We start from the raw sequence: 12,687 nt of genomic DNA on the forward strand, positions 1-12,687 counted from the left end.
ATGTTTGATTAAATTATTAATATAACTTTGCAAGATTCGTGTTTCTCCTCTTTTACTGCAACTCAACAATTATTTCTCAAAATGGTTCCCAGTAAAAGAATCATGTGAAACAGTTTATTACAAAAAGATAGATGCCTCCTCTGTGGCAAGGCAATTAGCTGAAGTTTAGAACAGCCACCATATTTTTTTTAAGCAAGTGGATATTACATAAACAGGTAATTTCTATTTTCTGTACATTTTGAGGGAAAGTTGTTAGAATTGTCAGCTAGTTTTGTAGATATGTTCTTATGACTAACAATAACCTGAATGCTACATTGAGATTCAAAACAACAAATAAAAAATCCTTCATATCCTTGATAATACCCTAAGCACACACTTTGACAGAACTGATGTTTTACACTATACGTAACATAGTCAACTGTTATCTAAGATGAGCAAATCTCTCAACGTGCTGTTACTTAAATTATTTTAGTGACATTTCAAAAGCCAATCCTGTTTTTAACACCTGTCCTTTAAAAATAGCTTTATATTTCTCTCACTGACCTTTGGTGAGATTACCTGTAAAAGGACTAATGGCGACAATTATTCTCCCGCAGGCTAAAAGTCAGTCTGTCATAACCATGAAGCCAAGTTCACTTCACTGTGAAAGTTTCTAGTTTCTGCTTCTACGATCTATTCTACTAGGACTTCATTCTCTTAAAATGTTGAACATACATGTTACTGTTGATATAAGGATCTTAACTTGCAGAGTGCTCAGAAAACATATGCAGATTCCAGTCTAGAATTTGATCCATTCTCATGGAAGTCAGAATGTGTAACAGTTAGCTGTCTCTCTGTGGTATACAACACAGTGGGCAGGGGATGCGGGTCTGTCTGTGTACTTAACCATTGTAGCAGGCCCAGTGAAGTGCTGTGTATCCGTGATTGTCCACCATGGCTGGGTTTGCATCCATAGATGCTGCTGACTGCAGAAGGGCTCCAAGAACACCAATGTGTCCACAGGCAGCTGACAAGTGTATTGGTGTCCGGCCCCTGCTATCTCGAAATAAGCAGTTAGCACCATGTTGAAGTAATGCATCCACACACTCTTCATGGCCTGTGACTGCCTGAAAAGAAAATTTTTGCATGCCATTGAATACACTATGTTGGGTACTACATGCCAATGGTAGCTAATTAGGAATTTTAAAGTCTGTATTCCCCATGTCTTCTCACCAGTCAAGGCATTTATCATATTTTGAGTACTTTTTTTTGAAAGTGGCTTGAGAATTTAGTTACAGTGGTGATTTTTTCAAAATAAGAGTAATATGAAAACTAGGAAAAAGGGCCTTTTAATTGAATGAAAATATTTCAAAGGTAGCCAGGACATGGAAGCAACCTAGATGTCCATCAGCAGATGAATGGATAAGAAAGCTATGGTACATATACACAATGGAGTATTACTCAGCCATTAAAAAGAATACATTTGAATCAGTTCTAATGAGGTGGATGAAACTGGAGCCTATTATACAGAGTGAAGTAAGCCAGAAGGAAAAGCATAAATACAGTATACTAACGCATATATATGGAATTTAGAAAGATGGTAACAATAACCCGGTGTACGAGACAGCAAAAGAGACACTGATGTATAGAACAGTCTTATGGACTCTGTGGGAGAGGGAGAGGGTGGGAAGATTTGGGAGAATGACATTGAAACATGTAAAATATCATGTAAGAAACGAGTTGCCAGTCCAGGTTCGATACTGGATGCTTGGGGCTAGTGCACTGGGACGACCTAGAGGGATGGTATGGGGAGGGAGGAGGGAGGAGGGTTCAGGATGCAGAGCACATGTATACCTGTGGTAGATTCATTTTGATATTTGGCAAAACTAATACAATTATGTAAAGTTTAAAAAAAAAAAAAAGAAAAGAAAATTCCAATATAAATCAGTTTTCTATAAAAAAAAAAAGATAAAAATGTGTAAGAAAGAGAAGAAAAAAAATGTATAAGACTATTCAAGATTTTAGGGTTTTAAAATTTTGTTTCAATATTGTTTCTCTGGATTAAGTTATGCTTTGTGGTTGCTTAAAATCAGAGTTCAAAAACTGAGACAGTGAAAGAAACAGTAAAGATTATTTGGTAAAAACTTAATGAAGAAAAATATAAACACAGCCTAGTTCAGTTTTAGGTAAAATGAGGTCATAAAAACTTCAGGAAAGAACGCTCTGCTTACCCCTCTGTGCAGCGCCGTCCTTCCCCACCTGTCTTTGGCATCGACGTTCGCGCCTTTGTTGAGCAGTGAGTACACACAGTCTGTGTGCCCGTTGAGCACAGACAGCATCAGAGGAGTCCTGGGCAACGACAGGAGCAGCCCCGTCACCACTGAGACCTCGCCCCTGAGAGCACACTGAGCTGGCCTGCTTTCTAAACAGGTCTTTCTCTGACTCAGCTTTAAAGTATACTTAAAAAGCTGTGTTGGACGTTGCTCAGTTACACACTATGCCAGACTTACCAAAATAGGGGCAAAAGTATGAAGACGGAAAATCTGTCTTAGATCCTAAAACTAATTAAAAAAATGATGAAAACTTACTGTCCATTTCCATCTTGAATATCTACTGCATTCTGTGGTTCGGCATTTCCTATTAGTAGCCGTAAGCATTCCGAATGACCATTTGTTGCTGTAAGGGATATTTACAACTTTCAGCAATTATATATACATATATAATGATAAAGTAGAAAATGTCCATCTTAAACCACATTTTCTTGATATAATTTTAGACTATTCACTGAGTTTAACAAGAAAGAAAATGCTCATGTGATTTCGCGCTCCGGTGGTGGCAATGTACTTTGGAAGGGCAGCCTGCCTCCAGACACGGGGTGACACCACAATCAGACAGGTCAGTCACATTCTCCTTTGCCAATGGCTGGTTTCAAGCTCTGCCCGCTGAGACGTTCAGAAGTCTGAAGGGCATCTGGGAAATATTGTTATCCCTGATAGTGAAAGTTCTCCTTTTTTCCTGATTTTAGATGTGCTCCTTGTGATGCTTCAAGGAAATTCGGTTTAGTCCCATCTTTTTTTAAACTGATTCACTGACACTGACACTCAGTACACAGCAGCTAGGTACTGACGAGCGCATAGTGTATGGGGATGAGAAAAATACCTGACTAGGACTCCTTCACCTATAACGGTCTTGAATTCGTTATTTAAAATCAACACTGCCTTGTAGTAATTCCTGTAGAGAGCGGTAACTCTTTATCTGTAGTGATACACAGAGAGTACCGAGTCATCACAGTGGCAGGGTTATGTGGCTTTCCATTTTCACAAATCCACAACATCACAAAACACTCCGTGAAGTAGTTCTCACATGGCAGACACTTTGTAACTCCTGTCTGATTAAATGTTTAATGCAGTACCCTGGTACAGTAAGTAAAATATTTATCAGTTGTTAAATGAAAGCACATACCAATCCAAGATAATTTCCATCAAAATGAAGTAAAAATGTATTGCGCTTTTTGGTGTTGCTGATAAAGTACTTCAAAAGTCAGACTATTATATAAATCCAATTTCTAAGGTAGATAGTATTTTTTAAAAAGTGATATAATCTTGCTGTTGTCTTTTCCCTGAGAGTAGAATCATTAGAATTTTTACAATCAAAATGTTTAAAACAATTACCAGGAGTATAATATACAAGAAAGTGAAAAAGAAGAGAGTATTAGATGGAAAGTGGTAAATAAAATCATTCAGTCTTTAACATACCTGCTGCATGTATAGGTGTTCTCTTCAAAATATAATCTTTGACTAAGATTGAGGCTCCCTGATTAATGAGAACATCCACACATTCTACATGGCCCTTAAATGCTGCAAGGTCCAAGGGGGTTCTTCCACTACTGTTTCTCACGTCAAGATCTAACAGAGACTGGACTAACACTTCCAGGGCTTGATGGTGACCATGATAGGCCTAGGAACAAAGAAAAATATAAATTAAAATAATACATATATTTAGATTAACTAAATTCTTAGAAACCCTAGAACATAAAGGAGTAAGTAAACTTGTCTTCATGTAATTGTATTTAAGATGATCCAAAACTTCTGTATTGATAATTAAGAAAGTTAACTAAAATTTTTCTAATAATCAATTAGTAGGCTGCAGTGTTAGGGATGAGCCTTCCACAAATAATAAAAGTTCAAATGACAGGTGATCTTTTCACGAGTATACAATGTCTGGTTTATGGCAGCCACTCTGTGATGTGTGACATGGGTTCTAAAGAAGATTTCACATTAAGTCTCTGATTCCAAAGCCCAGGTTCTTCATCATAGTTTAGTGTCCCACTTCACCCTGACAGAATGTTCAGTTCAGTTCAGTCACTCAGTTGTGTCCGACTCTTTGCGACCCCATGAATCGCAGCACGCCAGGCCTCCCTGTCCATCACCAACTCCCGGAGTTCACTCAGACTCACGTCCATCGAGTCAGTGATGCCATCCAGCCATCTCATCCTCTGTCGTCCCCTTCTCCTCCTGCCCCGAATCCCTCCCAGCATCAGAGTCTTTTCCAATGAGTCAGCTCTTCGCATGAGGTGGCCAAAGTACTGGAGTTTCAGCTTTAGCATCATTCCTTCCAAAGAAATCCCAGGGCTGATCTCCTTTAGGATGGACTGGTTGGATCTCCTTGCAGTCCAAGGGACTCTCAAGAGTCTTCTCCAACACCACAGTTCAAAAGCATCAATTCTTCGGCGCTCAGCTTTCTTCACAGTCCAACTCTCACATCCATACATGACCACTGGAAAAACCATAGCTTTGACTAGACGGACCTTTGTTGGCAAAGTAATGTCTCTGCTTTTCAATATGCTATCTAGGTTGGTCATAACTTTCCTTCCAAGGAGTAAGCGTCTTTTAATTTCATGGCTGCAGTCACCATCTGCAGTGATTTTGGAGCCCCCCAAAATAAAGTCTGTCACTGTTTCCACTGTTTCCCTATCTATTTCCCATGAAGTGATGGGACCAGATGAAAGAATGTTACTACGCCTCAATCACAAGAGAGAGTAGCAACTGAAGCTCAGCTAGTACTTGTGCCCTGTGATTTCTCAAAGTAAAATGACTACCCTATCCTACAATGTGCCATATTTCAAACAAAAATTTTTCTTTTCAAAAATATTTAAACTGAGCCCTGCTGGAATAACTGCTAGGTGCTAGGCACTGTCCTACAGTACAGCAGAGCAAGAAGATTTTAAGATTTGTCTGAAACTCCCTCTTTACACAATCTGAAAAAGGGGCTCTCCAGAGAATTCACTTCAAAACCAACATGTCAACTGAACATCTATCACGCTTATTGGACTGGACACTGAGCAGACATGAAGGCAACAAAGACGGTTCTGGTGGGGAAGGAGTGTCTTCTCTGTTCACTCATGTCACCCCTTTTAGATGAGGAACGAGCAATTTTCTAATACTGTTCAGACCTGCAGCTTAGCACATACTGGCAAAGCTGTAAATAATCCCATGTGAACTTTTCATTTAGAATTAAAAAATATAAAATCCTACCATGTTTGTGCTAACTATCACTTGCTTCTAAAAAGAGGTATTTAGCTAGAAAGAGGGCCCCACACTGTATCAAAGGGCTGTTAAGCTACTTCTTGTGGGAAATGTCACAGAGGACCAGCAGGAGATAAAGCTGCTCTGGGCCTTACTGATCCCTTGATGTTTCTGACTCCTTCAAGGTGAAATGACTGGAGATCACTGAGCTCTACTGTCTGAGGATCACCTCTAGGCTTGTTCTTCAGTTCAGTTGAGTTCAGTTCAGTTGCTCAGTCATGTCTGACTCTTTGTGACCCCATGAATCGCGCACGCCAGGCCTCCCTGTCCATCACCATCTCCTGGAGTTCACTCAGACTCACGTCCATCGAGTCAGTGATGCCATCCAGCCATCTCATCCTCTGTCGTCCCCTTCTCCTCCTGCCCCCAATCCCTCCCAGCATCAGAGTCTTTTCCAATGAGTCAACTCTTCACATGAGGTGGCCAAAGTACTGGAGTGTCAGCTTTAGCATCATTCCTTCCAAAGAAATCCCAGGGCTGATCTCCTTTAGGATGGACTGGTTGGATCTCCTTGCAGTCCAAGGGACTCTCAAGAGTCTTCTCCAACACCACAGTTCAAAAGCATCAATTCTTCGGCGCTCAGCTTTCTTCACAGTCCAACTCTCACATCCATACATGACCACTGGAAAAACCACAGCCTTGACTAGACGGACCTTTGTTGGCAAAGTAATGTCTCTGCTTTTCAATATGCTATCTAGGTTGGTCATAACTTTTCTTCCAAGGAGTAAGCGTCTTTTAATTTCATGGCTGCAGTCACCATCTGCAGTGATTCTGAAGCCCCCAAAAATAAAGTCTGACACTGTTTCCACCGTTTCCCCATGTCTTTCCCATGAAGTGATGGGACCAGATGCCATGATCTTCATTTTCTGAATGTTGAGCTTTCAGCCAACTTTTTCACTCTCCTCTTTCAGTTTCATCAAGAGGCTTTTTAGTTCCTCTTCGCTACCAGGTCAATAAAATCACACCACTAAAAGAAGGACAGCTAGAGGCCAGGGTGGTGTGTGCACAGGGCTCCTATCCTCATGATGTCTCTGACTGGGTTAGGACAGGGGCTTGGGTGTCTAGCATGTGTGAAGGCAGGACCAAGGCCAGTTTCCTCAGCCCTCAGGCCGGTGTGTTTTCACTGCAGCAAGTTGTCCCGGATTGCGAGTTTGGAAGGAAAAAAATCACTTAGGTAATTTCTGAAAACCATCTAGGGACAGATACAAAATGCCAAAGTGGTGGTATAACCACATTTCACTGAACCTGATTATAAAAATCACAAAATTGTTTAAATTTCAGCTTAAAAATAATATTTGGCACACCCCTGTTCATAACAGCACTATTCACAATAGCCACGGAATAAAATAACTAGTTAAAGGAACTAATCTTTTTGAGATAATGTATTCAAAAACTTGACAAAGTGCTTAGTCTGGCACTTAGTAAGTGTTTAAGAGATGAGGTGCTATTATTGTAAGAGTGATGAGAACAATGCAGGAAGAACTGCCTAGTCATCTGCTCAGACATCATTTCTTGCCACCCATAGTAAAACGGCTATTTTCTCCATGCTGGCTTTGCAGTTCCAGATGACTTATTTACTATGCAGGCCTGGAAGAGTATATAGTATTTCCAAAGATCCAAAGGGCAAGGAAGCAAGGAGCTTCAGCATGTCTTCTTAGTTATTTAGACCATGGTAGGAAGTACTGCTGGGGAGAAAGGGGCAGAAAGATAAGGCAGAAAATTCAATGTACATGTGTGTCAGTGTCAGAAAATAGGCCAGAAGAATATTAAGACAAAAAATGATAGTATTTGTGAGAGGAAACAAATGGGTCACTGAACTTTTAGTGACACACACTAAGTACAGACCCTTAAAACAGTTTACTGCACTTGAAACCAGAGGTCTCACTAACAGTGACAGGGCCCAATTCTCCTGACTCTTAAAGTCCCCCACCTCCCACAACATGCTGTGTTTCAAAGATAATTCTTCTTTCAGCACAGAGGAATGAGATTGAGCCCTGCCTGAAATCCATAAGGTAATTCATTCCTATATATGACTTAACTGTCACACTCTTCCTAACCTCCTCTTAGTGATGGACATTAGTGACACTAGAAAATCATGAAATTAAATCCTATAGCACAAGCAACCGAAGGACCAGTGAACACACACTTACCACCCCAAAAATCACAAAGTAAGCAAAACATTGTAGAAATGCCACAGAAATTACTGTTCTTGTATTATCTGCTTAAGAATGCAGAAGCCATTCCACTAGGGCGGGTCATTTTAAAGTTCACATCTCAGGCATATTCTCTCCTTAGAGCAGGTCTGGGGGAAATTAAACTCATCCCCCTCTCCTTTTTTTTAAAAGACAAACAAACAAAAGCACATTAAAGAATTCTCTGTATTAGGCAAGTTCTTACAGCCTTAATTCTACGATCATCATTATTAGGACCCAAAGTTCTCCGTCCTAGTTTGAGTCAACACAAACAAGTATGAGATATTTTCAGTAAACCAGCCATCAAGTTGGCTGTGAAGGCAGTACTTACAGCCAAGTGTAAAGGGCTTATTGTTGCTCTATTGTCTGAATCATTCAGCATGTCTGTTCCCGATGTTTCCATTAACTGAGAAAGAAAAGAATTTTAAATGTCAGAAATGGCACTTTTAGACATACCATAGCAGTTATTCCTGGTCCCCCTCCCCCAAGTTCAAATCCATTTTTAGAGTATAAGTGGATACTCGACATGAATTTAAAAATCCCAAAACATTATATTATGAAAACTAAGCTCAGAAACCTTACAGAGTGGATTATCCTGAAAACTTGGACCCCAAACTAAGAGTTTTGAGGGAATGGCTACAAACTCCGACTTTGAAAGAAATGCTGTTTAACTGCCACCAAGTGAGAACCACCTCCCTCCCCCTCCCTTACATGATTTCTGTCACCATCTTTGTTCCCAGGAATGTGTCAGACAGGCTCCAGTTCGAGTGAGATCAAATACTTAAATACTCTGAATAGTAGTGGGAAAACTGATTAATACTTACAACATCTAAAGGAGTTTCACTTGCAATCTGAAATAAAATTTAAAATAAAAATATTGAGTTGAAGAAGCAGTCATATATAGTAAAGAGATAAATGCAAACTATATGTCTTTATTTACCTATGGCTTTGTTAAATTCCCTTCTGAACTTGTGCTTTGCCTCCAAAAATTTAGTCTTTTTTTAAGTAAACAACTTAAAAGACTAGACCAAAAATCTATATACATGGGTCTCAGATTTTAGTCTAGAAATACCATATTAACCTAAGGAAATAGTATTTCTGCAGCAGGGTTCTAAATGCTATATTAAGTATGACAACCTCCTTTTTCTTTTTTATACCCACGCTTCTTGAATTTTACTCCCCCTTTAAGGAAAGCAATGTTGATTTATAAGTAAACTTAACTGAAGAAACCTGTAACGTGAGGCATGTACCACACACCTGAGAATCATGTAACTTGCCTTTTGGTTTGGCTGAGTTGGGTGAACGGTGTATACATTCAGGAATGAGACCACATTTGAAATAAAAAGTTCCTCTGCAGCAGATGAGTCTCCCTTCTCAGGACAGACTGCTAGTAGACTGGGCCTTTCAGAACTCCTAAATATGCAGGGGGGATGTTCTCATAGGGACATGTATTTCTCACATATGACAAAGTTACAGTTTAATGCCTTCTGGAAAACGTTTCACGAGGCAGGGGCAGTGAATGTTAGGTGGGCATGGGGGTTTCTAAGGGAAGGACACAAGGAGACCTCTCCAGAGATCTAATTTCTTTCTGTCCCCTTTCTCTGTGAAAGGGAAAAGGGAATGAAAGAAAGCTTAATGAGGCAAGTGTGAATTTAAGATGGAAAGGGATTCTAAAGATATTACAAGGCATTTATTTCTTGATTCATTTATTCTCATTGTCATTACATTATTAGAACATAAACTCACACTTGTCCTTCCACAAGAACTCAGGATTCTTACCAGCTGAAGACACAGACGGTGACCATATGCAGCTGAATAATGAACGGCATTGTATCCTTGCTTGTCCCGGATCCCTGGATTTGCATCATTTCTTAATAAGTATTCCAGGCACCTATTAGAGTAAGACATATTCAAAATTCTAAATCCTGCATTTTAACCAGTGATAAAAACAAAGACAAACTCAAAACTGGCAATTTTTCTTACACTTGAATAATGTAAAAATCATAAATATACCTACACTACATAAATTCATCATTTAAATGACACCAACTGTAAGTATCATAAAGCCACAAATTAAATGTTCGTAAGAGAATCTTCTTTATCCACAGCTTGTCCATGTATGCCACCAGTCAGCCGACTCAGTGTTTGACAGGATTAGATTCCCAGTGGCGGGAGCGTCCAATCTATCTGGACCACAGAGTAAGTATGATATCTCATTAGGAAGCTCAAGAAAGGATGTAGAAATATCTCCCAAAACCAAAATCAGAATTCAAAGATCTTGCTTTAGAGACCTGGAAAGTGTGGGAACAATGCACAACTGGTATACAGGTAACAAGGGAGATCCTCTCACAGGAAACAGACTTTATTCCTGCTATTACACTATGAAGAAAGCAATTTTAAAAGGACTTTAAGGTTCACAATTTGTCGTAATTTTGATAAATGTTATTGTTACTACAGCCAAAAAAAAGAGTACTGAATTAGAAACTAAAAGATTTATCTCTAGAGTTAGTTTGATACCATCCACCTTGGACAAATAGTTTCTTCACCTTTATGGTGAAATGGCTTTTGTTTATTCATCTTACAGATGGAGGTACAAATTCAACTAAATAATCTAAACACCATTCATGTTTTTTATTAAGTCTGCTTTAAAAACACAGACATTTCACTCAAGGGCATATCTTTCTATCTTTAATCAAGTTCTCTAGATGTGAATGATAAAACAGCAATAGTTCTCCTTACAAAGACTTGAATACAAGACAGATTCTATCAGTGGAACAACCTATTTTAAGATAACTTGCTGATACATGAGTACAGGGAAAAAAAGATTTATTTAAGGAAAGAAAAACAAGTAGGTTAGTTCATGCTTACTTTCTGAAGTAGGAGGCAAGTCTCAAAGCACTACTTACCGTGACTATTTGCAAGTATACAGCATTAAATGGTTTGAAATAATTCAACCATAATACATCCAGAAGTTCCTATCAATCACAGTGTTTAATAGTTTACCTTCACATTATTAGATGATTTGTCTCCTACAGCAAAACAAAGACTAAAAGTTGATTTACAACTATAAAATTACTTCTATTGCCATGCCTTTCAAATTTTGCTAAAGCAGTATGAATTTTCATAACTACTTTGTAAGCATTATCTTTAACAAATGAAAAAATTACCAACATTCAGGAAAAGTAAATCACTTGCTCCCAATCTTTTGGTTAGAAGCAAGGACTAGACCTCGTGTCTTTTCTTCAGGTGTTCTTGCTACAAATGCTTCAGCACAGGGGTTAATGAGTTAGTGACACTTTAACATGGGTGTTTATAAAATACTGAGCCACAAAACTGCTTAATCTTGAAAATCTAGACCTCACTTTTGACTTGCAATTGAGAAGGCAAAGAGTCGATCCTCACTTTCTCACTGTAAGTTAACACATGGTCATTTTATAAAACTCAGAAAATTAAGACAGGAAAATTTTCTATGAAACCCTCCTTCCCCTAAAATTAACTATATATATACAAAATCTGGAGGAATATTTATGGCTAAATATCTCCTCCTTCCCCTAAAATTAACTATCTATGCAAAACCTGGAGGAATATTTGTGGCTAAATACCTAATAAACCACACTCACTGTTAAATACTTTGTTTTCTTCATCTGTTAGACAAATTAAATATCTTCATTCCAATTAGCATGTAATTTAAACCGGGGAGATGCTCAAACCATTTAAATTTCTCCTACTCTTCCTCCACCACCATAACTCCTACCACTTTTTCTGGACTGAATGCAACCCACGTGCTCCATGGCTGGTCAGAGCCCTGGGAGAGGAGCACGTATCCAGGGGCAGGGAATGGGGCACTGTCAGGAGACGCCTCCGACTCTCCCTGACCACAGGGCACACACAATAGTCAGTGCTTACATAAGACAGGCATTAACCATAGTTTAAAAACTATGGCTCATCGTTATAGGAAGATTGTAATGTATCAGGTATTGTTTAAGCAATTTTGATACTCTATCTCATATGACACTCTACCTTAATATGCTATAGGAGATGAGTGGAGAAACAACTCCTGAAAGAATGAAAGGATGAAGCCAAAGGAAAAACAATGCCCAGTTGTGGATATGACTCATGATGGAAGTAAAGTCTGATGCTGTAAAGAGCAATATTGCATAGGAACCTGGAAAGTTAGGTCCATGAATCAAGGTAAATGGAAGTGGTTAAACAGGAGATGGCAAGAGTGAACGTCGACATTCTAGGAATCAGTAAACTAAAATGGACTGGAATGGGCGAATTTAACTCAGATGACCATTATATCTACTACTGTGGGCAAGAATCCCTTAGAAGAAATGGAGTAGTCATCACAGTCAATAGAGTCCAAAAGGCAGTACTTGGGTGCAATCTCAAAAATGACAGAATGATCTCTGTTTGTTTCCAAGGCAAACCATTCAATATCACAATAATTTAAGTCTATGCCCCGACCAGTAATGCTGAAGAAGCTGAAGTGCAATGGTTCTATGAAGACCTACAAGACCTTTTAAAACTAACACCCAAAAAGAAGTCCTTTTCATCATAGGGGACTGGAATGAAAAAGTAGGAAGTCAAGAGACACCTGGAGAAATAGGCAAATTTGGCCTTGGAGTATGGAATGAAGCAGGGCAAAGGCTAATAGAGTTTAGCCAAGAGAATGCACTGGTCATAGAAAACACCCTCTTTCAACAACACAAGAGAAGACATTACACATGGACATCACCAGATGGTCAATACCAAAATCAGAATGATTATATTCTTTGCAGCCAAAGATGGAGAAGCTCTATACAGTCAGCAAAAACAAGACCAAGAGATGACTGTGGCTCAGATCATGAACTTCTAATTGCCAAATTCAGACTTAAATTGAAGAAAGTAGGGAAAACCACTAGACCATTCAGGTATGACCTAAATCAAAT

The 12,687-nt window shown here is 39.0% G+C and overlaps 1 protein-coding gene across 8 annotated transcripts in view; it reads right to left on the reverse strand.

Moving 5' to 3' along the window:
• Positions 1-12,687, reverse strand: part of ANKRD28 (ankyrin repeat domain 28) — a 216,346-nt gene that overhangs the window by 18,307 nt on the left and 185,352 nt on the right. For all 8 annotated transcript variants that reach the window (XM_061425045.1, XM_061425064.1, XM_061425081.1 and 5 more), the window contains 7 exons: positions 9,536-9,647; positions 8,581-8,607; positions 8,088-8,162; positions 3,735-3,936; positions 2,568-2,655; positions 2,211-2,328; positions 887-1,106 (listed from right to left, as the gene is read on the reverse strand). In XM_061425045.1, the coding sequence (XP_061281029.1) occupies positions 887-1,106; positions 2,211-2,328; positions 2,568-2,655; positions 3,735-3,936; positions 8,088-8,162; positions 8,581-8,607; positions 9,536-9,647 (842 nt within the window). The remainder of the gene's footprint in view (positions 1-886; positions 1,107-2,210; positions 2,329-2,567; positions 2,656-3,734; positions 3,937-8,087; positions 8,163-8,580; positions 8,608-9,535; positions 9,648-12,687) is intronic.

This window comes from Bos javanicus, chromosome 1 (assembly GCF_032452875.1).
Source record: "Bos javanicus breed banteng chromosome 1, ARS-OSU_banteng_1.0, whole genome shotgun sequence".
Lineage (NCBI taxonomy): Eukaryota > Metazoa > Chordata > Mammalia > Artiodactyla > Bovidae > Bos > Bos javanicus.